This window comes from Pezoporus flaviventris, unplaced genomic scaffold (assembly GCF_033815535.1).
Source record: "Pezoporus flaviventris isolate CSIRO_AGI_PZ_B2104156 unplaced genomic scaffold, CSIRO_AGI_Pfla_v1 ptg000029l, whole genome shotgun sequence".
Lineage (NCBI taxonomy): Eukaryota > Metazoa > Chordata > Aves > Psittaciformes > Psittacidae > Pezoporus > Pezoporus flaviventris.
In genome coordinates, this window is record NW_026892577.1 from 13422679 (window position 1) to 13448495 (window position 25817).

A 25817-nucleotide genomic window follows, 5' to 3' on the forward strand; every position below is an offset into this window, starting at 1 on the left:
ATTCTTAAATAATGTTGGGAAGTTGTTTTCTGAGAACATTGACTGAGGAATCTTTTGTATATGTAACTAAACTATCCCATACTTTGAGTCTCTTTTTACTAAGAAGCAACCTGCTGTTTTCTAGAGCTTTGGATCAATTTGCTGATGCCTGAATTGATACTTTTCACAACTCTTCTATCCTCTATGTAACTGTCATCATTTAACAATATGCTGGAGAGCCAAATAAATAATTTTCTGTGCACAGTTCTTGATTAAATGTTTTTGGTTTGTTGCTTTCTGGTTTATTTCCACCAGCATTTTGTATGCTTGGGTTTAATTTAAGTGTCCCTCTTAACTGGAGAGGGTATTGACAGAGCTACTAAAAAGTGCGCTTGCATCATTGTTCTTCTTTCCCAAAGGAGTAAAGTTCTGGTTGCAGTGACTGAGATCAAAGGTATAGTTGAAGACACTTTTTCCAGGAGGCCTCAAATGACTCAAGTTTTATACTTCTGTTGTCTGGCAAGTAAATCTGATGTATTAGAAACCATGGAGACACACAAACCCCAAAGTTTAGCACATGGTGAAATGTGTAATATCCCTAGGGAGTGAGGACTGCTGTAAGGATTTAATACAATAGATTGCAAATGAATTACAGCAAGAGGTTTGAAGCTGTCTTCCTTTGCTGAAGCTGGCAGTGTTGAGAGAACTAGGACAATTTTTTTAGCCTCAACTAATAATCCATTCTCCTTTACATTTTATTTGTGTATAAATCAGTTCAGTTTGTCAGTAGCTGGATGTCCTACGACTAGGTCGTGTTACCTCTTAGGGAAGGCTGTGTATGGTCTTCTTGCCATCTAGAGTTCTTGCAGATAGTTCAGTTTGTCAGTAGCTGAATGTCCTACAACTAGGTTGTGTTATCTCTTAGGGAAGGCTGTGTATGGTCTTCTCGCCAGCTAGAGTTCTTGTGCTATCTTGGAACATGCTAGCAGCTTTTCTTTCTTCAGCCAGTGTAAATATTAGTATATGAATTCTAACTAATTGAGCCGTAGTTATAACTTCAGTTATACCTTGACCTTATGCTCCTTTGCAATTGGATATTGAGAGAAGCTAAGCCTTAAAGGAATTTCTTCTTGTTTTCATCCTCCTCATCAGGAGGAACTTTCAGACACCCTGCTATATATACAATTTCATGAGTATTGTAAGCAATTAATATGTTTAACATGTGTAAAGAAACATTCAAGGAAGTAACTTTAAATAGCCTCTAAAATAAAATTTGCTAGTTGCTTTTTATCTGTTGCTTTCTATGTTTGTGATTATTGACAGCTTTGTCAAAAAATGTTTCCCCTGTACAGTATACTAGCTGCATTATAAAAAAAATTATGAAATCTTTAAGGCATTAACTTAATGCTATTAGAGTTCTTCAGTGTCTGTTTTGTATGTATATACTCGACTACTTGTTCAACTGTCCTTTTCAAATCATGTTGTTCAAGGTATAATTCTGTTTTGGAAGTAAACTGTGTGTGTATGGGGTTCTTGCTTCTGTTGTTTGTTTGGTTTTTCTTTTTCTGCTTGATTTTTAGTCACTTCTATTTTTTTCCTAAACATGATGGTAAGAATCGGTGGTAGTGCCCCCTAGGAGGCACTTGGTAGATGAAATGGTTACTTACAATTGTATGCCAGGCTGCTAATACAGAACAGCAGTTCAATTAGCAAAATGTGTCATGTTTTTACAACATGGTGCTTATTGTATGTGTAATCATTTTACCTGACTTGTCCTTTGCACATTTTTAGGAGGACTCTGTTTTCCCTCCCTTAAGAAACAAAACAGATGTTTGTAATAGCAGAGGGTTTTTTTATATTTGCAGGCTTACAGGAAGGCCACTGAGCCTTGGTGACTTTCAGATTCTCCTTTTGAAAAAGTGTGAGTATGGTAATATTAAACAAAGCCTTTAAGAGAACAAAATTTATAAGTCTTTTGCAAAAAGGATATTCCTGAATAACTGGTTGAAACAATTTAATTTGTGCAGAACGAAAGGCAGATCTGTAACTAGTTACAAATGAGAAAGCTAAACCCAGGGAAGGATTTCTTATTTTAAGTTGGATAGAGCAAAGGCCATGGCAGCCTTGTAAGGCACAACTCAGCACCACAATAGGTGGTGGCTGGCAGTCAAAGTTTTCATTTTATCCATAAGCTAGAAAGTTGCCAGCAGGATTCTGAGAACTGCCCTTTACTCATATGTCTGCCTCTATATAGTGTGGTTAACTCAAGTGTAAAGTATTTCTCCTTCATTGGAGCTATAACTGAGAATATATAAATAAATTTAAGTTTTAGTAATGGCTGGATCTTTCTGGTACACATTCTAATTCATTATGTTTTGTTTCAATTTATTTGCTAATTGGGTTTTAGTCATCCATGGGCTTTCATTGAAAGCTTTTTTAAACAGTTTGAACAATGCTGTCCTGTGGTTAGAGGAAGTCAGAACCTATGTATAGATAACGTGTGTGGCTGTATGGTCACACCAATTAAATTGATAATCCTTTTAACCTTTCCCTGTTGTTTTTAATAAAATCACTACTTCTCTAGTAAAGTCTAGTTACTCTTGTTTCTAGAGTCTCATTAACTTCTTGTCAGCATTGGACCCCATCCTTGATGACTGGGCAGAGCAGGATTGGGTATTAGGTTAGGTGACTTTCAGGACTTCCTTTGAATATTTTGGACTTTGAGGTGACAGCGTGTTTTCTAGTTGATCACTGCAGTCTGGCACAGGGCTGCTGTGCCATGCTGCCTTAAAAAGGATCTCCAGAAACCATGACGGGACATCTAAGAGTACCGTTTTGCACTGCTATCACTGTTCCTCACTCTGTGTCTATTTTTTTTCCCTTTAGGATAGTGTAAGGACTTTTTCAATTTGGTAGGCAGAGCTTGGGTTGAAGACAGAAGTATTTTCTGCTGTGTGTGATAGCCAGGAAAATACTGGGGGAGGAGTGGTGCTCCCTCTATATAATCCTGTTGCAGTCTTCCCCTGCTAACACACTTCCACCATTGTGGTAGATTGGTCTGTATGCATTCTGCTGTTGAAGTCTTTATGATGCTTTAGGCTTTGCTATTGCATTCACCTCTTCTAGTACTAAACCTCCTCTGTGAAGCATGACAGAAGCTAGCATTTCTTGGGTTATGTGGTATTTGCCTCTTTGTAACTTTTACCAGGGATATGTAGGCTGGGCTTGCCTTCTGTTGTGACCGGGTGGCGGCCCTCTAGCATGAGGATCTTATTTCTGCTGGTTCCTTCAGATTCAGGAAAAGGAAGTGCTTGGCAGTAGTATTTGCAGTGTGTGGCTTCTCATGCTTCTTGAGAGAACACATTGTTGTGCTCCTCTACTAAAATCCTAGCCAGCTCCAAAGCAGCCCACCTGTTGTATGCTGCTAGGTAACCCCCTTGACTTTCCCTACATCCTAGTCTTCCCACTTAAACATGATCTTACAGTATTTGAAGTGTAGTTGGCAGGTTTAATGGAAGCTTATTACAATTCTTTTTCAAAGATATTTTATCTGTCAGTATAGATTATGCATAAAAATGTTACAGAAGCTTATGAAAAATTGCCTCTTCCAGACAGCAGACTTGTGGGTCATCCTTTGGAACAGTGCCTTTTCACAGCCAGTTATTGGAGTGATTTCAGTCATTTCTTCCAAGACATGTTTTCACCCCTTGCTGCGTTGGCTCTCTGTGCTATTGTTGCTATCAGTTATGTGTCAGCCTTTTAACTGTTTCTTTTTGGATGTGAAATTCAATTGCAGTAAGCCACCTAGTTACTTACTGCCCAGCAGAACAAGGATGCTTTACTCAGATAGGAAGATGTCAGCAAATTCCTGCTGATTTGAGGGAAAGTGGTGTGCTGTGATATGGGAGAAATGCAGAAAAGTTTTCTTAAAAAGATTTTGCGGAAGGGAGTGATGGCTTTAGAGCATGTCATGCATGTTCAAATTTGCATTTACCATGGTAAGGGTTAGGTCCTGCTAAAAGCTAGCTGCTGGGGAACTGAATTGAGAAGGCATTTGTAACCCTATATTCAAAGCCGAAATAATGATACTGGTCTGGGTTTTGTGTATGTTTTGTTTGTTGGTTTGTTGTTTGTTTTTTTTTCCAGCCAAGGAAGTGTGGAAAAATACATTAGTGTTATTGATTTGGCTCTCTAGAAAGTCATCAAGGAAAAAGGTTTGAGTTTCTATCAGAAACAATGCTTTGTTCTACCTTGTCAGCCTTTTCTCTTTCAAGCTATCTGAGCAGCAGTCTGATTCAGTGGTAAGAATCAAGGTCATATTTTATTCAGTACAAGAAGATGGAAATTCTGGCAAGAGCCAAGATACTTGTTTTGAAATGGTTTTATTTAGCCCTTTCTGCTACAGCTGCTGTCAGTGGAAAGAGATAAAGCTGATGACAGACTACAAGGAATTTATTGTTCATTATTCATGACTTGATAAAGGTTTAAGTCTGAAAAGATTTTTGTTTATTTTTTTCATGGGTCTTTCAGGTTTTCAGATATGAATACCTGGCAAAAAATTGGATGAAGCAGTTAAAGAAAAGATGCGTGTTTTTCTTGACTTATTAACCTTAACAGAAAACTTGAACAGAATTTAATCCACGGAGATTACATGGGGAAAAAAACACTAATTAAAACTGCTGTGCAGCAAGATTATGCTTATGCTTAAATCAGTTGTTACTTGAATAAGCTTTAGACTTCTGTGGCGTGGTGGCATCTGACCTTACTGGCTCCCACAGGCCTAACTAGCTCTATTGTGAAGCCTTTACTTGAAAAATAAAAATCTAAGTCACAAAGCTAGAGCAGTTCTAGACCATGCAGGTAGTCAGGAATTGCTCTAAATTTGTAACTTGGACTTTTGTTTTCCAACTAAAGGCTTCACAATAGAGCTAGTTGGGATGTGGAATGACTGTTTACCTTTAATGCAGCAAAACAAATTATCAAAGAGAAACAATTATCAGTAGTGCCGTTTGTTCTTACAGTGAATTTGGGGTTTCTTGATGTGAATTATAAAATGGTTTGTGTTGGAAGGGACCTTAAAGATGATCTAGTTCCAACCTTCCTGCCATGGCAGAGATGCCTTTACTAGACCAGGTTGCTCAAAGCCCCATCCAGCCTCGCCTTGAATGCTTGAAAAAAGAGAATAGAATTTTAATAAACATTGCAAGAACTTGTGTTCCTTAAGAGCGCCTTGATACTAAGTGTGGTCAATCAAAATGTCTGCCATACTCTAATACTTTCAAATCTTTGTGGTGGTCTCAGCATTTTTATCTATATTCTACTAACTTGTGGCTTGGCTGTCTTTCCTCTTCCTCCTCCTGCTTAGGAAGGTTAATGTGTCCTTTCATTTAGGACTGCTACAGGTGCATAGCAGGAATATGAAGGTGATAAGAGGGATGGTGTTACAGGAATGCATAACATGACCATTCTGATTTGAACAGGTGTTGTGGGGAAGGACAGAAATAAGCAAAGTCTGACTTTGCTATTACCTTGCCTTTAAGGTAAATGGAAGAAACTGCAGTTCTTATTCAAGGTATCAGTCTTCTTAAGTGCAACTGATGCAGTTCTAGTTCTAGAGCACCAATGCTAAAAATTTTAGTGAGGCCTTTAAAGGAAGATGTGAGACAACAATAGTTTTCATTACTTCGAGCCTGAGCATGACAAAATTCAAGTTTCCCATGGTAGGTTTACCTCCCTTTTTCCTCATAAGGGGGTTTACAAACAAAACCAAACCAGACCCCCCAACCTGTTTGCAGGTGACATGCTAGGGAGAAAATACTGACCTTTTAAAGGAATAATTGTGGCTTTGCCGCCTTGAAAGCGGCTCTAGTAAGTTGGCCCTTGGTGTGCATATAATTCTCTTCTAAATTTTGCCTGATGAGCTTTCATTAGTTACAGCTGTTGGGGGGGGGGGGGGGTTGGTGGCTTTTCTTTTTTTTTGTGGGTTTGTTTTTGTGTTTGTTGTTTGTTTTTTGCGTTTGGTTTGGGTTTCTTTTTATGGATGCAAAGGAAAGATGTTCAGTATGTGTATGTTCAAGTATAAACTTGTCAAGATCTCTGACAGCTATTTAGTACTGATTTCCATAGGAGATTGAGGGGACTTCTAAACTGCAATTTCTCTGTTTGTCTGAGAGAGGGGAGATGAGGAGTAGTTGAGAAGCTAAAACAAGGAAAAACTTTGATTGAAGAGTATAAAAGGCAAGGAAGAAGGTGTTTTTTTTATGCAAACATCAGAAGCTAGAGGAGGGAGAGGAAAAGCGTTGTGAACCCCTGTAACATCCCCATGCAGAGACTGAAGTTGTGATTCTTGAATCTTAATGTTGTTTAGCAGTGCCAGAGCATTTCTTGGCTTTTTACTATCTCAGTTACTGTTGGTTACCTGTAAGAAGCCTTTTACTGTTTCATCTTAAAGTTGTTACTAAATTTAAGAGAACAGAATTTACGGATCAAAATAGTGCTGCTTAGTGTACAGTCTCTAATTCGGTTGTGTTTTGATAGGTAAATTACAGGGAGGCCGTTGCCATACACTCTTAAAAGTTTAACTATCACTGCAGTGTTTTGTAAAATATTTCTTAAAAAAAAATACATCAAACCAGGTTGTAGTTGCAGTAAGATCCTTATTTCGTTAGATTCTGGTTTATAAGCTAAACTTCAGTATCTTCATTATGGGAATTAGGAAATGGTTTCACAGCAAAGCCTAAATTAATGGGCCAACTGTATTTTAGTATCTCTTGCATGTTGTAAGGTGACCAAGGGGTCCGGCCTAATCATCAGATCCCAGATCCCATCATCTGGGAATTACAAGATGTGTGCTCTCTTCAGGTCAGGTCCTGTGGCCTGTTAGTCTTGTATTTTCTCCTTACAGAATTAATATTTGAATTTTATATATCCAGAAAATTCTTCAGTGCAGAAATTTCCTCCTCTGCTGTGGTACTTTGTAAAATCCACTGACCTGCATGAAGCACTTTCCCTTTTCAAAGAAAGGGAATGAGTTTAATTATTTACAGTTTGTTTTGTAATATGTTGTATTATTTGTGTTATTTTGTCATTTAAGTATGTTGGAGTTAGTTTCCCACGTAGCAGACTGCTGTATTGATCTTACATTCTTCATGTTAAAAACTTACAGCAATCTCTGCTGTAGGAGAGAGAACACGTTTAAAAATATATGGAGTTTTCACATGTTGAATTACTCAGAAGTTGAACTATAGCCTCAGTGATTTTTTTTTTTTTTGTAGTTCATAGATTATCTAAAAGTTAAATTAGTAATCAGAATGTGTTGAAGGCAGTTCTTTAGCTGTCTGTAGTATTACGTTAGTACCAGAACAACACTGTGATACAAACTACTTACATTTTTGATGATTAAGAATGAAGCAGCAAGCATCGTCTCCTCTAGGCACGTGTTTTCTGAAAGTAACACGTTTTCACATGGTTTATTTTTAAGCATGTAAAAGTAGCAAAAAATATCATCTTCTTGTCATTACAGAAGCTGCTGGGTTTGTTTTGCTACTGATGAAGATGATCGGACAGCAGAGTGGGTGAGACCTTGCAGGTGCAGGGGCTCCACGAAATGGGTTCATCAGACTTGTCTGCAGCGCTGGGTGGATGAAAAGCAAAGAGGAAACAGTACTGCTAGAGTTGCTTGTCCTCAGTGCAATGCAGAATATTTAATAGTATTTCCAAAGCTAGGTAAGATACATCATTTAAATTTTAAACACAATATAACGGATTGGTTTTTTTTATATTGTTTCCATTTCCTTTTCCATGCTTGGAGCATCAGTTCTGTTGAGAACTTGTCTATTCCCTTTTCCAGACGTTAAAAAATAGCTTTATATTCTGCTCGGATTTTATTTGGTGGCATAGTTAAATACCTTCTGATAATTTTGGATGTGTTCCACTTGGGTATATTGATAACTCTTATAAGTGATTAACCTGTAATTAATTCATGGTTAATGTGTTGTTTTGGTTTTTTTTTTCCAGTTGAGCAGAGGGTGACTTGTCTTGGCAATTGCCAGCTATCAGAACATAAACACATCCTTTATTTTTAACTCATCTTGCAGAGAAACTCATCAAAGGAAATTCAGAGAAAAGAACCTGAGTAACCTGTTGCGTTAGCTGAAAAATACATTTTTACTTTGTTTTGGAGCTATTCATGAATTAATATTGCCCTGTATTCAAAAGGCAGAATATCTGTGGCTGTAGGGCACTGCTGTAGTTCTAGTTGTCAAGGTGAAAGAAAAAAGTTGGAGATGGTCTTCCATAGTCTAGTCTAGAGTAGCTGAGTGGGACACTGCACAGTCTGTTGCACATATTTAAATTAGCAGTGGATGCTGTTATTCCATCCCTTATTTGCCTCTATGTTCTATGGGGTATATTAAGTAGGACAAGCAAATGAAATGTTGCCATGGAAACTTAAATTTTGTTTAAAGGTAAAACTGCTTGTTAAAAAAATGCTGATACAGCATGGGAGTACAGGAATTTGGAGCATCTTAAGATTTTTTTTTTTTAAGTATCTGATTTCTGTAATGAAACAGCTGAAAATAACATGCTGTCAGTTCTTTGGGACAGGACCTCTTTTCCATTAGTATAAGGGCTGACAAAATCAGGGTGTGAAGGGAATTTTATATAGGTGATGATGTATTTCCATGGTACTCCACTGAGTAGTGGGAAAGAAAATATGGACTAATGTATTGTTGATATTGGTAAAAAAACACAAACCAGCATGGAACTTACTACCAAGTTATTTATGTTATCAACCACAGTTCAGCTTTGCTATAAGGATAAAGTAGAAGGGAATCTTAATCTCCATTACAAGGAGGGCATCAAACTGTAACATTTAGCATTGGCTTTGCGAGAAGAAATTGGTTTGATATCTGGACACTTATAATGTGCCACAAAACTTAAAGCTTAAAATCATTACCTGTGTCTTGAATGATAAAATTGCAATGTGAGCTGCATTTGCATTTTATTTTGGCAATGGGGAAAAAGGGGAAGTAACTATAGTTTGGAGAAGATAACGCATATAAACAACAGGTACTTTCATTTGCTCCTGCAGTGTGTGGCACCTTTATTTGAAAGCTAAGATTCCTAAATTCCAACGTTCTTAGGTTCTGAAACTGGCCTAAAATTCTTGCATGAGATTGTTCAGCTCTTGCATGCAAGAATATTCTGATATATTTTCCCTCACATTACTATCTTTTTCTATTTTTAAGCATGAGAAGGGTATAAAAATTCAGAGTGAGTAAGAGTACACAAGAGCAGGGCAATGAATTTGGCTCCATCAAACACCAGTCATGAGCTTATAGTGCCTTAAACTAGTGAGACAGTCTTGCCCTTTTGTAGCTCTTGTTGTAGAACAGTTTTGGGTACTAGAAAAACTCAACTGTAAGTCAGTCAAGGGCACACCAAGCAGAGTGAGGACAGGAAGATGTTTTCAAGTAGTTTTGCCAGTAGCCCCATCATTGCTGCAGCAGCAGCTGTCTTTTGAAGACATTACTAGTCATACCATTCAAGAACTAAAATTACCTGAGCAGGGAAGAAATAGCAATTGTCATTTCCCTGAGGTATCACAGTTCAGAAACTGCTTTACATTAAAACTTCGCTAATGTACTGCTGGAAACTTTTTTTCTAAAACCAGACATCTGGGAAAGGGCATTCCCTACACAACTTTTTATTTAGTTATAGTTCTGAAGTAATATCAACTTGAGGAGATAATCAACAAATAGCTTTATAAGTAACAGAGGGGGTCTTTGAATATATTTGCCATCCAGAGCAGCCTCCCTAGTGATGTTTCTTCTTAAAATGATAACTCTACTTCAAATTTGACAGTGCATCTCAGTTTTAAATGATCACTAGTAACTATATTCTTACTAGTGTTTTTCTCTGAGGTTTTTTTTATTTTTACTAAATAGAAAAATATTATTACCACTTTGAAAGTAACTGAAATCTCTTTTAGGTTATTCCAGTTTAATGAATAGAAAATGGAGTTTAGCAGAAAAAGCTGTTAAAGCATGACAGCCTTTACAAAACGAAAACTATTTTGTTTCCCACTTTGTGTGTCAAACAGTTACATTTACTTCCTGAAGGTCTAATAAATAAAAAAAAACAAACCCAAACTGAAATTGTTTTTCTAGTCTTGTCTCGAGATTCTACACCTAATTCTGTAGCTTCCTTTTTGTAATGATTATTATTAGTAGATGCAATTTGCTAGTACATTGAGTGTTAGACTTCTGTTGTGGTATCACCTTGCCAAGATGTAGCAGGCAAGCTTCAGAGCTGTGTGTTGGCTTTAGGACTCACCAAATAGAACATTTTTTGAGTCTCTTGTCTTCACCTTCTTTGAACAAATGTAAGTTTTCAAAATGGTAGAACTGAACAACTTTTCCAGTGACTCTGGGGGAACAGTTAAGATATGTAAAGTACTGTGCATTTAGTACTTGCAGTTATGAATTTGTTGATATTTGCAGCACACTAATAAACATCCCAGCACTTTAAGTCTGTCCTGGAAAGTTAAACATAATACAGTTAAACTGCTTGTTCCAGTTTGTATTTGGAGTAGAGTGTTCCTTCTTCAGAAACCCTTTAATTCTGGTACCTAATCAATAATAGGATACTCAACTTGAGAATAAATTAACTCCATAGTTATGCTTTGTCAGTTACTTAGGCACTAGTATGTATCTGTTGGTGTATTTGAAGCAGGGTGCTGGTGAGGTGTTCACTCTCTTACAAGTTACATAGGAAGATATTTCCTGCTGTTAAAAGTAGAGCTCATTACTAAAACAGAGAATGCATGCTAGAAGATGCACACAAAGATGGCTAATTTGAAGTATGTGAGTAGTAGGTGAAGAACTAGATGCTCCAGCAGAGCTACTGTAGAGAGTACATTAAGCAATATTCTGCCCAAGTTGCTTAGGGCTGCCCACAAGTCTGATACATAACTTGGCAATATTTACAGTGACATCTGTTAAGGCTGCATATAAGCTAAGAGAGAATGCTAAGTGGAGAATTAATTACTTGACGAATGTGTGCAGAAATCATAGAATAGTTAGGGTTGGAAACGACCTTAAGATCATCCAGTTCCAACCCTGCTGCCATGGGCAGGGACACCTCACACTAGACCATGTCACCCAAGGTTCTGTCCAACCTGGCCTTGAACACTGCTAGGGATGGAGCATTCACAACGTCCTTGGGCAACCCATACTAGTGCCTCACCACCCTCACAGGAAAGAACTTCTTCCTTATATCTAACCTGAACTTCCCCTGTTTAAGTTTGAACATACTACTCCTAGTCCTATCACTACAGTCCCTAATGAAGAGTCCCTCTCCAGCATCCTTGTAGGCCCCCTTAACTTTAATATTTGCACTGATTTTGGTAGGAGAAAGTAGTAGGAAGCTAACAATAATATTCATGCATATGAGCTGCAGGAGGACAGTCTGTGTAGAATTTGTTGACAAATACAAAAGTAACCTTCAATCTGACCATGGTGATGACATTTTTCACTTCAGGACATGTATTTCGGACTTCAGCTTCTGGCTTTTGTTTTGCTGGTGCTCTTGCAGTATCACTAAGAAAAGATGCAAGCATGCCCTTGTTTACCTCATCAGAGCAGGGTGATGTCTTGCTCTGTGTAAGTCTGGAAAGTGCAGTTGTTCTTTGAACAATGAAACTATTAATGTATTGTTGCCAAAGGCACTAAATAGCCTGAGTAGGAGGGGGTTTTCCTCCAACATTAGAGAGGTAATTAATCTCTAATACTGAATGTATCTTTTTCCAGTGAGTGAAAAGAATTTTTCACACTGACTGTGCTACATTTTATTGTAGAGCAGGATAGTTTAGTGACAGAATCCTCAGGTGGAGCTATCAAAGGTAAGCACATAAAGTCCATTACAACTTTTCTTTTAAAAACTGATATATTTTAACAGATAAAAAAGTCACTAATCCTAAAATTCAGATCCAACGCAAATGAAGCTAGTCAACTTTAGTGGGTAAATTAGTCAGTGCTCTAACCAGTATATTAATCTCTCAGAAAGACATTGTCGTGAATGAAAAGGTAGATAGAAGTAAGCTACAAGCTTAGCTTGGGAGCTTTTTAATAGTATGTTCTCACTTAAATAGCATGTGTGGGATGACAGACATGTATTTTGCCAAGTTCTTTCCTTCTTATCAGTGATAGATGCTGACAGCTTTCTTCAGTATGCTTATATATATATATATATATATGTATCTTGAAACCTTACTTTTCCTTTATCATAGGTCCAGTTGTTTACGTTTTGGATCTTGCAGATCGACTGATCTCAAAGGCATGTCCATTTGCTGCAGCTGGAATAATGGTGGGCTCTATATACTGGACAGCTGTTACATATGGAGCTGTGACAGTGATGCAGGTACACATGTATTTCTTCCTCTTACCAGCTTTTGCAGCAAGTCTTTTAAAGAAAAAAAGTCAAGCAATTAAGACTCCTCTTTAGCTGGCTTAAAACATGCTTTTGCTGCTTTCAGCACTTCCAGGGTAGCTAACGAATGAATTCAAGATGGGTGGATAGAAAGGTTTTTCCTTTTAACTGATCATACTGCATAAACTCAAGTATGCTTGTTCAAACGTGATTCAGTCTGCAGCTAATAAAATTCCCTACTATGCTAGGTGGCTACCCTTTCTCTGGCAGGCTGGTGAACCCACTTCTGTTGTTACAGAAAAGGTACTACGACCACCTAACTACTAATAATAGATAGTCTAATTCTTCAGAAAAGACTTGAGACTTTTCTGAATCTCTTCTTTTACTTAGAGATAGATTTTGCTGGTAACATTCAGAGGGTTGAGGCACTGTGAATTTTTCAGTCCTACCACTTTTTATTGTATAAAGGAAAACGCATGCTCTGAATGGTGCAATTCATTCATAAACAAGTGCAGAACACTGCAAATTTATTGTATTTTTTTTTTAATTACTTCAGACTGTGTGGTTAATTGAAAGGGGGGAAAATACTTATTTTTCCTACTTCTGTTCTTGTAAGCTTGCTGTTTAAATACAGAAATACTGTTGACAGGTGGTAGACTTAACTGTGGAAAGAATTGTTCATTGCTGGGCAACTGAGACAAGAGTTTTCATAGAAAATTCAACTAGAAGAACCTCTGTTAATATTTGTTGTTGATTCCTGTATCAAGTCCATAACCTTTGTTTTGCTTGAAAGCATGAAGTATTTCTGATGCTAATTCAGTTCTAGACAGAATTAACAAATCTGTATGCTAGTAAGTATTCCTCCACAGTTGTTATATAAACATGCAGTCTAGTCCTTATCCATGTCAGGCATATGGCACTACTTTTTCTTCACTTGTGTGGTACTGCCTTCAGTTCTACAAGTCACACCAGCTCCTGTTCTAGTTCTGTTTGTACATGCGTGGAAATGTATGTGACAGCTGCTTGAAGTAAGGCGCACATGGGCAGATGCAGTCTCCCTGGTACCAGTATGGCCAGGGTGAAGTGGCTCCATAGGTGATGTGTAATGAGTTTCAATACCTCCTCCAGTCCAGTGGATAGTTCTGTTTATTACAGAATGTTACACTTGAGCATTTCTTTATCTGCTATTTTGTGTGGCCCTTACAGGAATGTTGCAACCTCGTGTAATACTATGACTAGACTTCATGAAATGTACCAGTCCTTAGCTCCTTGCTCACTGCTACACTGAGCCTTTTCCTGTAAGAACTTGTGTGCTTTTTAGCTTCTTTAGAACTACATAACCAAATGGAAAAATAAATGTTCCTTTCTGTAGTTGTTTCACTTTTGAAGTGAACCTATCTAAACATATAGTTTAGGCAGCTAGTCAAATCCTAGGTATGAAGAATTAGCTATTTTCCTCTCATTTAATGGGGGTTTTAATCATATGGATTGCATACTGGATAAGAGAATAATTATTTTTGCTTGTAATAGAGGTGATTAAACTGGGAGTGGATGGAAATGTTCCATTCCTTTTGCCACCCAGATTTGCTAGGTTTAATACAACTTGTTTCCTGTTGCATTTCAGACTCCTTCAGTTGAAAGGCCAGAGAAGCACAAAAGCTATTTTTAAAGGTTAAGCTTCAGATGGAGAAAAATAATACAGAATTGACATTGTGACTCTAGAGGTAGCTAAGTCAGTAACAAATCATGTAAGGTTACTGAAAACAGACAGAAACCATAATACAAAGCAGAAGACAAGATAGGCTTTTTTTAATGGACAGGGACTGTAAGGAAAAAAAGGATAGTATCAGACATCACAATTTGGGTGGAAGATAGTGAAGAAGCTGGAAGACAAATGCTGAATTATTTTTTTTTCAGGAATAATCTTTTGGTGACAACAATATTAGTTGTTTATTTTTTGAGGCTGTAGCATATAACATAACTTCCTGTTCTAGAAGAATAAAAGGGAATGGTTTTCAAAGCAAGGCTAAAAAGTACAATTTACTGTTGTGGTACATTAACACAGCTTCTTCCCTGTGTCCTACCTAGTCCAGAAGTACTGGGTTTTGTTGGTCTGTGTGTGTGTGTGTTGTGTTTTAATTTTGCTATGGCTGCATGTTCTTACCACTCAATTCTAAGGTTTGTGCAATTGAAAACTAGGTAGCTGTTGCATTTGTGGGGAAAACAAGAAGTCAGGGAAAACACATGAGAAAATCCAGTGCCTGACAAGCAAAATAACAGTGGTTTTAGTCTTCCTGGCTTGTTACGAACATCACAGACATTTTATAAACTGCAAAGTCTGATTGTTTTTTATGTGCCAGTAGAAAGATTTAGGCACATTAGTAATGACTGTCCTTTTACATCATAGCACTTGCCACATTTAAAAATAAGGTGCAATTGAAGAAATGCTATTTCCACTACAGTTGAAAATAATGCACCTCTTCCTGCATTGACTAGAGAAGCAATACTTCTTAATACTGTCATCTCTGTTGCATAAGGTATTCCTAAATAACAGAAAACTTTGATTAAAATATCCTGTGAGATACTTGCTATCAATTTATCCTTTAAAGAATAGTATCTAATCAGTTTCTGAATGTGGAATTAATGATGCTGAAGTTGTAAGTTCTATGCATTTTGAAAGCATGCTGTTTTGATGTTTCAGATGTTTAGGCTTTTACTTCCACAGAACCGTATGAAACTTTTCTTGAGATGGTAAGGAATTGTGTTACAGCTCTCTGCAGGATTTATGACTTGCAAAATAGGGCTGGTAGCTTGCCTGCATTACCCTTGATAAGCAATCAAGGATGCAAAGGGAAAACCAAGCATGTTAGGGTACAACAGTATTCTTTTTTCTCCTTTAATTTAAAATGTGTGGGCAGCCCCAGACAAACTAGACTTTTAAAAAGTTATATTCTGTGTTCAGTTGTGGCCTTTGCTATGTTTGCCAACTGTATACATATTTACCAGGTTGTGGGTCACAAAGAAGGTCTTGATGTCATGGAGAGAGCTGATCCTTTATTTCTTTTGATTGGACTTCCCACTATCCCAGTCATGCTAATACTGGGCAAGATGATTCGTTGGGAGGACTATGTGCTCAGACTGTGGCGCAAATACTCTAATAAGCTACAAATTTTGAACAGCATATTTCCAGGTAACGTGATAACATTTAAAAGGAGTTATCAAGCTTGAATTTGTGCCTGTAGGAGATGGGGATAGGCAAGTAGTTTTTGCCTTATTAAGTAAAGGTGGTTACTGTCTGTGTATTTTATGTTCCATCTATTTAGATTGTGTTTGTATAGTACGTGATAAGAACGGTGGGACAAGAGGAGCAGGAGCATGGTTTCAGTTAAGGCCTTGGTAACAGAACAATCATGGGTCTTATTTGCAAGTAAAAATGAATACAGTCATTTAATGGAAACAGAGTATTCACTGAGAAGGGAGTTCTCAAAAAAGTAGTTGGGTTATAGAATTGCAATGGAGTGGGGGTGGGCACTAATGACTGATGTGCTTTCTATGCTCCTTTTGAGCTAGTGGCTGTGTAACCTTTTCTTCCAACACTGTCCCTTCAGGCATTGGATGTCCTGTTCCTCGTATTCCAGCAGAGGCCAACCCTTTGGCAGATCATGTGTCTGCTACACGTATTCTATGTGGAGCTCTAGTTTTCCCTACTATTGCCACAATAGTCGGCAAGCTGATGTTCAGCAGCGTTAACTCAAATTTACAAAGGACAATCTTGGTAAGATTCAGTATTGCTTGTGTCATAAATGATCATAAAATGTGAATATGAAGTGCTGTGGGGGAGGGAAGGAAAGTAAAAAGAACATTAATTGATCTAGTCCTTGGGAGTGGCATTTGGTAAGGGAAAGGGTTTTTTTAAGGTTGCCTATCTTGGCAGTGCACAAGCATCAGGTGTGTGAGACATCCCTGTGACTGAAACTAACCTCAGTTCAAGGCAAGCCTGAACATTTTACAGTGATAGGCAGAGCTCAGCATTAATTAAGGGTGATAAAGATGATGAGGAACTAGCATCTTCTAAGAATGCTCTCTGTAAGGGAAGGATAGTGTTTATATTATGGGCCTTTTCATATTAGCTTCTGTTCTTTGAGATAATCCCTTTGTTACTTATTTTAATAAGGAGATAAAAATAAATTCTCCATAGAAGTTGAATGGAGGGGGGAGGGCAAAGTGAGGAGACATTTGTGAGTAACCTCTCTGGCTTGCAGCCTTTCAAGGGGAATCACACTGAGTTTAGTAGGATGGTGTCCCTAGTCATCTGTTACTTCAGCCCCTCTTTTCAATTCCAACATGTTTATGCATCCCTCTCTTCCATGTGCAGGAAACAGTGATATTGCAGCTGTTCACGCAGACTAAAGGCTTAGTGTCTCTTATTTGAATAAATTCTGAAGACTTGAGATAAACATATCGTAAAAGTTCTGAAAAGGAAAAAAATGTTGGTTTTACAAAACCCAAATTTTATTCCACCACTGTGAAAAAGTGGCCTTTCTCACAGCCTGATAATGCTAATGGCAACTGGCATTATTCCTTGGGCCATATATAGAGCATATTCAGAGAAGGGACGAAAGCAGATGCATATCTACATTTTGCTTTGTTCTTTAAATAAGATGTATTTTAATTTTATTAGAATATTTGTCAGACTTCCAAGCAAATAAAAGCTTTCAAAGGGTTTTACAGATCCAGTCTGTAATCTCTTTAAGTAACATTAACCCCTGTAATAGTGCATTGTGACAGAAAACCTTGAGATACTCATTTGGATTGTCCTAATTAGCTAAACTTCAAAAGAAAGTGCTGTGTAATTGGAAAAATATCTTCTTTGACCAGAAACTTTTAAAAAGAACATTTGCAATGCTGTGACACTGAACTGTGTGGGGCTTTCAAAATATCTTTTTATTTCAGGGTGGAATTGCCTTTGTTGCTATAAAAGGAGCTTTTAAGGTTTACTTCAAACAGCAGCAGTATCTGCGTCAAGCTCACCGCAAAATTTTGAATTACCCTGAGCAAGAAGGAGCATAAGGCTTGATCTCTGGAGCTTGGACAGTCTCACCAAACAGGTTTCCATGTTGTGTTGGTTCCATCTTACTGCACACTACTGGAGAATTGTGATAACTTGCTGCTCCTGGTTTGTTTTTTTTTCTTTAATAAAGCACTGTCTTGTGGCAGGGTAAATTCTTTCAGCAACCATTGAACCTAAGAATGTGACCTGGGTTTCATTATTTTGGGGTATTTCTGTTGGGCAACAGGCTTCTGAATTACTTTGAGCCAATATGCTGAATGGAAAAAGCATCAACTACAGAACAGTTTAAGTTGTGTAGTTAATGTAGTCTATTTTCAAATGCCTTTTCTCTACGTGTGTGCTCATACCCACGCTACCATCCAGTTCAGCATTTCACACAACAAAGGGATATTTTTTTATTTTTTTTTTTAGAAAGGAAATGTGAGTCATTACCAAGGAGAAGTAATTGAGGGACATCAGTCAATAAAGATTTCCTTGGGTTTTGCTGGTAGCAAACAAGGAGTGTAAAATGTTCAAATGACCGGTCAGAAAGCAGAAGACAGATCGCTCTCTCCAGGACTTGCGTGTCAGCTTTAGGCACTGGAGTAGTAGGTGTTGAAATCAGGATGGTTTCCAGGTGACTGCTTTATTACTGGTAATTTTTACTGTCCTGTTGTATCTTCTGCAGTGCCTAGTGTTACTTTCTTATGGCTCTTTTACTGTTTTGTGACTGGTGCCGGATAGCATTTTTTTTTTCCCTCCACAATAAACTAATTACATGGGGGGAAGTAAATTTCAGTTGCTTATTCTGTAGCTAAGTATTTGAGCACTTGTTTAGTTTTCATGTCCCTTTTGATTATGTAAATATCCATACAATACAAAGAGCAGAAGTGTGAGGAAACAACATTGGACACTAAAGCTACATTTAAACTGACAGATTAGAACATCCTTCTGAACTTCCAGACCTGGGTGTGTAACTCAGCTCTGTACTAGGACTGGGTTCTCTTCTGCCCACACTGGCCCCAGTGGAAGGACTGGCTGGAAGGGGTGACACTACACTTTGGGTACCTCATCTGAGCATGAGACACACCAGTGAGCTCGACACTCTCAAGACACCTTGGCTCTCATCTGTAAAGAACTAAAGGATAAATCTTCAATGTATAATAAACTAAGTTTATTTATAAAGTAAGCTTTATTGTTACAGTATGTTCCAAGTAGCCAGCTGAGGGAGACACTAGCACTTCAGTTATCTGATGTATTTATAAACTTAATTCCAACAGAAGTTTTGTGAAGTTATATTTCGACAAATGTAATACACCCAGTTAATATTCATACCAGACCTAACCTAGCTTTAGTGCTTGAAGATTTTTCTTAACAACAGTTTGTTTTTTTCAACGTTGGTTGTTGTTAAGGGTTTTTTCTTTTTTCCTTGCTCATATTAGTACATCAAATGCATGGAGAAAGGATTAAAAAAAATCATTTAGTGGAAGTATTCATAAGTAAATATTTCTTTTCATCACAAATGAAGTAAATACAGAATGAATTTTGTATTTGACTGCAATAACGTATGTAAGGGAAATTCAAAATATGGTACCTTTTCTATAGTATCTTTATCTTAATTACTGAGATGTAATATTTTAGAACTGTACAGACATGTATATATTGGCCAACTAGTACTCAAAAACTCTACAGGTATTGAAAAGTATACATTCAGTCAATACCAAATACTTTTGAGGTTCTTGCTGTAGCTAAAGAACTACTATAATCTTTTAAGTCTGCTGATTATATTTGAGTGGGCTCACTTTTATATAAAACTCTAAATAGAGTCACAACTTCTCATGGTTGCTGCTTTCTGTAAGATAGTCTGAAACAATGTAATATGTGTTTCTTACAGAATTCCTCCTTTCGAGAAAACAACTTTTCGGTGGTCTTCACTGTATATATTTCCAACCAATTTATTACTGTTTTTTAAAGTTTCATTAGTTGAATGATGCAAATTAGCGGATTTGAAACTTGTTCCATGGGAAAGCTCAATGTCTCCTTGGGAAGTTTAAGCTCTTGTAAAAATGCAATTATAAAAATGTTGTATGGACTATAAAATTATTTCACCTGAGTGCCAGAAGGTCGTTATTCTGTTGTAAATCTTGTTTTTAAGTTTTGCAGATTATAGTTACGTTGAATTAGGTTGAATAAATATTTTTTACAGTCCTTGGTGTATTTTGTCAGTTGAACTAAAGGCCTGTAGCAAAACTTCTGAGTGAAAAATGTTTTGTTTTCATGCCTATCTAAGGATTTTTAGATAAGAAATTTAGGGTGATAGCATAAAGAAATACCTTTGGGATGAAGGAGGAATTATTATAAGACTTTAAACTTATATTTACTTTCTCTGCCCCCCCTCAGTAGTGATCAATAAATGTAGGGGAATGCATTTCTCAAACACATAAAGTAAAGGAATTACTGCAACATGACCAGCTGCTGGTTACAGAATCGGGGTTGGGAATTACTGTGTATCTCTGGGGTTGGCTGATGTGCAGCCTTTATTTGGGGAATACACAGATCCGTTTTCATTGAGAAAGATAATACTAGCTGTAGGAAGTATTTTTTTCCCCATTAATGGCCAATTTACATCCCATTGCTTTCAGAACAAGAAATATGGAATATTATCTAGCATTTCTCAGCATACTTTCTTAATCAGCAACTTGGTTTCTCTTACCCTTCTGTTACACCAACAAAAAGGCTTAAATCTGAGCCCTGATTATGAAATACAAAGGACACACTTCTCCCATTCTTTCTCCCTGCCTATCTTAAAGATTTAGATGGAGCCCTACTACACTTTTCACTATTTTTTTTTTTTTTTCACTGAATGGTGGTTCGTTCTTCATCCTCTTTCCCCTGTAAAAGGTTTTGTTTGTAACAATTTACATGAGTTGCCTAGTTTGAAGTGTATTAACTCCCTCCTCACCTGGAGTTGTTTTTCAAAGGTTAGCCATCTCCTGTGGTTATCAGAGCAGGATCCAACCATGCTGCTATTTAAAGCCCCTCCAGCATTTAGAGCAGTTCTGTGCTTGTGAGAAAAAATATGCTTAGCTGTTGTGACTGCAGTCAGAATTACCTATTTTAACTGAGGCCACAATTTTTACTTCAATTTCAGCTGCAAAATGTTTATCGCGGCAGCTGTTAGGATTCCCCCTTTTTAAAGGCATACTCTGGAACTTGGACAAGTTTATGGAGTAGGTGTTTTGAGGGTTGTTTGGAGCAGCTTTCTTACTAGCTGCTTCTTGCAAAAGTTTCTAACCACTGACAAGTATGTCTGTTCGCATAGTGGTTTTTACTGATGGAGAGAACTGGGATAAGTTGAACTACGAAGGTCATGGACCCATTGCTGTTGCAGCAGTCATCTTGCTTGTGGAGCCCTCTATTTAATGTGCCACGTCTGTGAGTTTCTCTTTGTGTATGTTTTCTGTTCTCATAAGAAATGCTGTGCTAACAATTCCTGCTTCCCATTTTAAAGTGCAGATGCCAGTTTCACTAAGAAGTCTGCTTTTGGAATTCTTTTCTACTAGGCAGCTGCCTCTGAAACTTGTGTTGATCTGAGGTTTGGCTGTTGGTTTTGTTTTCGTGTTTGTTTTTTTTTGTTGTTTCCTTTGTGCTTTGGGTTTTTTTTTAAGCATGCTGGACTGGAGGTTGGTAGAAGGAAGCATGAGATAGGATCACATCTAGGAAATTCTGATAAACAGTCTCACCACTTGTCCTCTCGTTAACAGGCCCCTTCCTCTGCACCCTTGCAGAGTCAAAGGGTCAGCACTCTGTTGTACATGGTGCGAAATAGAACTCATGCCCCCCATACCTCAAGAAGGCTTGAAGATCTGTGGCCTCTTTGTCCATTCTTGCCTGTTGGTTACTTACATGCTCTGGATATCCAATTGATTTTGCACCTCTGCATTATTGCAAACATAAACCTGTTGTTTCTGGTTTACTGTACTAAGTGGTTCAGTAGACAAGTTCCATTCCAGCACCACTGAAAGCAAATAGCAGACATGACTCGAAACTGCCTCAACCTAAACAGCTGAGCAGCACCTGTCAAAACATATCATGCAGGCACCTCATTTAATGCTGGATGACTAAGCCATGGAAAAGCAGTTGCTGAAGCAGTGGGCCTCCATGGGAAGTCTTATGCTTATTTAAAAAAAAATTGTTCCAACTTCCTTCTACCTTCAGAGCACTCAGTGACACAGTATGCACAGCTTTGTAATGCTTTGTGTTTTACAATTGCTCCTCTACTCTTAACTACACCTCGGTAACACCTGGCTGGAGCTAGTGGGAGCTGATGAAGGAGCACACCGATCGGAGTATTTACTGCATGTCAAAGGACTATTTGGTGAGTCACTGTCGTTTCTCTGACATGAATCATTACAAGAAGCTAATGCTCTTACTAACTCTGGAAGAGCCTCTCTCTACCAATTGCCCCAGTACTTCCCATGCGCTAAAGATAGAATATGTAAGAGAGCACAGAATCGGAAAGTTTTTATTTAGATTAAAAGCAAGTGTGTGGTATGTTCTGCAGCAAAATGGTAGCTGGTTCAGAGGACTAGATAGAAGAAAGTCTCTACCACCTTATCTCCCCTGCATAGTTCTCGGTTAAGGTCCCATGTGTAGTTCTGAGTTTACCAGTCACAGTTTGCAGCATTACTCTGTTTCAAACAAGCCCCCCCAGTGCAGGAGGACAAAGAGGACAGTCCTTCTCCAGTACCCCTGTGTGCTAGTTTCAGGGATTTATTTTTTTTTAATTTTTAATCCAAGACAGCCGGTGGTGCAAGATACATAATGTTATTGTACCTCCCCTGGGTGAGAAGCACTGCAGAAGCTTTATGGAATTCAAGTTATGCAATGAAAGCTTTTTGGAAAGAGGGGATTGAAGGAATAAAAACTCTAATGAAAATCATTTCAGAGGTAGAAAAAAGTGCCATTATGACAGACTCAATCTGAGACTTGGACCAAATTCCCTCAGTACCAGGCTTGGAAAGGCTAGTGGGATTTCTCATAACCACCACAGTAGCAGTTCTTCTGACTGCTGGGAGGGGCACAGAAAATTGTTGCTAAGGTACACTGATAACTCGGCCTGAACTTTGTTAAACAAAAGTTTTTTCTCTTAAAATCTTTGGTACCTTTTAAATGCAAAGCGATGGGTTCTTTCGTTCTGCTGATGGTTTCTTTTGAAAAAGCAATGTTCTCTCTAACTGCAGGGTTCTCTACCCCAGTGTGGTTAAATTTCAAGGTACTGCAAGAATGAAAGTGCTTTTCACTTAGCATCAGTTAAATGTCCTGCAATGCAACTGACCTTCCCACAGTACCAAGCCCTGTGTCACAGACAGAATTGTGATATGTTTTTAAGTTGCATAGCACCTTACTGGGATCTAGGCTGCTTTTTCTATCTCATTTCAAGGATGAACAAAAATGAAAATTAACTTGGGGAGTAAGTTCACAAGTGATTTCATAAGTACAGGTGCTTACATTTCTTTGTTTGGTTCCAGCTGCTTGATAAACAGAGTTCTATTTATAAAGGGGCTCAAAAGTGAAAGCTCATTTGGTCAGTAGGTGGTAAGACTCCTTACATAAATTTACTATTTGAAATACTTTTATAACATTTACGTATAGCTACTTATATGCTTGATGTCAGAAAATCGGTGTCTGTTCCTGAGCCTTCGGGTCTTAAGCTCTTTTGGATAGAGTCAGGGTAGGTGATCACAGGCAGTCCATCATATTCTCTCAGCATCTCCTGCCCAAAGCATTTCAGTTCTTGCTGAGCTAAATTACATACACTGTGTATTGGAATCCCTGTATGTAACAATTTACAGAGTAGAGTCCTTAGCAGCCCACAGAAATGTTTTTACCTGATCTACAGATTAAGAACAAGAAAAACAAAAAACAGCTTTACTAGTGGCATCTGTGGAGACATTTTGGAGATGATTCCAGCAATACAACCATGGAAATTGTCCCAGGTGTCAGAGGTCATCTTGTCTCCTCAAAAATCTGAGCATCATGGGGCCTTTCTTGACCAAGCATGAATCCTGAGTACATTCTCTGCAAAGGTCAATACTATGTGGCTTATAGCACTGAGCTGTCTGTGCCTCAGCCGTTTTTTAACTAAGTACCAAGATGGGAAAAAAATCTCTGTATGGAAAACTGCAATTGCAGATAGTGTAATTATAGGGGGTTGTTAGAATAGAGAAACAATCCTGCCTGCACCTCCCAGAACTTCATGAGATTCATGTACTAACTTTACTAGCTTCTTACTGTCAAAAAGGTGGCCAAAGTCTGTCCTTAACTGCAGCTGGCATTCAGTTACGTAAGTTAACTATTTGCAAACCTGCAGCTGACCAGCAGAATGCATCTTCCATAGCTATTGTATTTGTCCTTGTTGCCACATTAATTAAATCCCATAAACCTCCCTCTCTTAATTGAGGAATGCAGCCACATATGAAGAGCTTAAAGAAAGTCAAAACAAATCATTCTGTATAATAAGCTGGACACCTTCAAAAGTCTGTTAGTCAGTTTTAGGAACCTCATTACAGGGTAATTAGCTGTGTCTGGATAGTCCTAAGAAGCAAATTAACAGTGTTTTAAAAAGCAGTGCACAAGACTCCAAGTCATCCCTTTTGGCAGCTGCATAATCACCATGTAAGATTGCCATAAAATCCTTTTCTTGCACCTTAAACATGTTCTCATGACTGGCAGCCACTGAGCCCATGTTAAAACATATCTGCATACATATGAACATGACTAAGAGAAACTTGAGTATTTATGCATCAGCCACCCCGTGCAGCAGTTTGTTTTGGTGCTATTCTGTTTTTAAAAGAACAAAGCTTGTGATAACTGTGCACCATGGGAAAGGCATAAAAGGCATAAGCAAGCCGAATTGAGCATGTGGCAGTTCTTCTCCTGTCTGAAAGCAAATAAATACACTGAAACGTAATTAGGGTAAATTAAATATGCACGATAATTACATGGCACATGGTAAGCAGGCTCCAAAAGTGAGTGTATTTTTACATCCTCACATTTCCTGTATTTTCAAAGCAGATTCTTTCCTTATTATTGCGTTTTTGAGATGTAATTAGATGGTCTCAAAATATCTTTTTTCTGTAACGACCCTTTTTTGAAAGTCAAGTCTCTGTCTTTACTAATTGACTTGCAGAGGAACTGCACAGTAACATCATCAAAAACCAGTCGGGACTTAATATTCCCTGTCTGATGGGTAAGGAAGCAGAAAGATGGGGAGAGTGTACCATGAAGTTAAATTCTGGTACTATTCACTACTACTATAACTTGGCGCTATGCCTGGAATAATACATTTTGTCTGTTAAAATATATTAGCATTAAAAAAGGAAACATCTAATCAGTTTATACCACCCCCTCATGCGCAGAAAACCAAATTTGCCTTTTTTGCTCAATACTGATGCCAAAACAAAAGTGAGATACTAGGGTGGCAGCCTATGGTTTTGGCCATCCTGTTCTCTTCATCCTGTGCTGGGGCCTCACCTGGCTGGAGATAGCACTGCATGCTGAAAAGCTAGAAGATACGAAGAATTACTTGATGAAACAAAACCACCCAATGACTGAAGTGTGATGGATGCTACAGGCAATGACCACAGGGTCATTTTTTATCTTCATGACCTGATTTTTCAGTTCCAGAAGTCCTGTGAAGAAATTCACTTTTCCATCTATAGAAACACAGCAACCACTTGACAACACAAGCTGTCAATCCCAATGGAGGACTGGGGTTTCTCAAGCATTATTTGACAAATCTGTCACAGCTGGATATTCTTGCAGATCAAACTTCAACGGGTTTAAGGTCCAGTTACACAGCTCAGGTACCTGCAGTCCACAGCAGATGCCCCTGTCCTGGCTCCGAGCAGCACTGGTATAAAGACTACTGGGAGAAAGATCAGAGCTGGGCTGAGACCCTCCTTCCCTTACTCTTATTTAATGATACATACAAAAAAGACCTGAGATGGTGCCAACTTACTGCATACCTGCACCCTGTGACCAAGACAAGGCTCTATCTTGGGACACAGAGCTTTTGGCTGACCTGAAAGGCATTACTTTGTTTTGGAGCCAGGCTGGCAGAATAGTACCTCTCTCTTCCTCTGGGAGGGAAGCCAAGCCCAGTTCTAGAACATGTGAAAGGCCCATGAGTCAAAGGCATAAAGGGCACTGTGTGCCTTGTGCCATCACTGTACAGTGAAGGCACAGCTAAATGAAGCCAGCTGAGTTAGCTGTTCCTTGCTTCAAGAAAGGATGGGGTTGAGATTACTCTGCTCTGCTGAACCAGATTCGTGCACTTTTTCCTCCCCAGCAGGTA

At 38.2% G+C, this 25817-nt stretch overlaps 1 protein-coding gene and 1 long non-coding RNA gene across 3 annotated transcripts in view; one reads left to right on the forward strand and one right to left on the reverse strand.

Moving 5' to 3' along the window:
• The window catches only part of MARCHF5 (membrane associated ring-CH-type finger 5), a 30888-nt gene extending 11222 nt beyond the window's left edge, over positions 1 to 19666 (forward strand). The window contains exons 2-6 of the mRNA XM_061459159.1: positions 7502 to 7704; positions 12269 to 12399; positions 15415 to 15598; positions 16017 to 16183; positions 17362 to 19666. Of these exons, the coding sequence (XP_061315143.1) occupies positions 7502 to 7704; positions 12269 to 12399; positions 15415 to 15598; positions 16017 to 16183; positions 17362 to 17478 (802 nt within the window). The 3' untranslated portion in view covers positions 17479 to 19666. The remainder of the gene's footprint in view (positions 1 to 7501; positions 7705 to 12268; positions 12400 to 15414; positions 15599 to 16016; positions 16184 to 17361) is intronic.
• The window catches only part of LOC133272236 (uncharacterized), a 346583-nt gene continuing 329506 nt past the window's right edge, over positions 8741 to 25817 (reverse strand). Inside the window, exons 2-3 of one of the 2 annotated variants that reach the window (XR_009744376.1) lie at positions 10531 to 11008; positions 8741 to 9051 (exon numbers count right to left, since the gene is read on the reverse strand). This is a non-coding gene — a long non-coding RNA (uncharacterized LOC133272236). Of the gene's footprint in view, positions 9052 to 10530; positions 11044 to 25817 lie in introns of those variants that run through there. The other variant, XR_009744375.1, reaches the window with a different exon arrangement.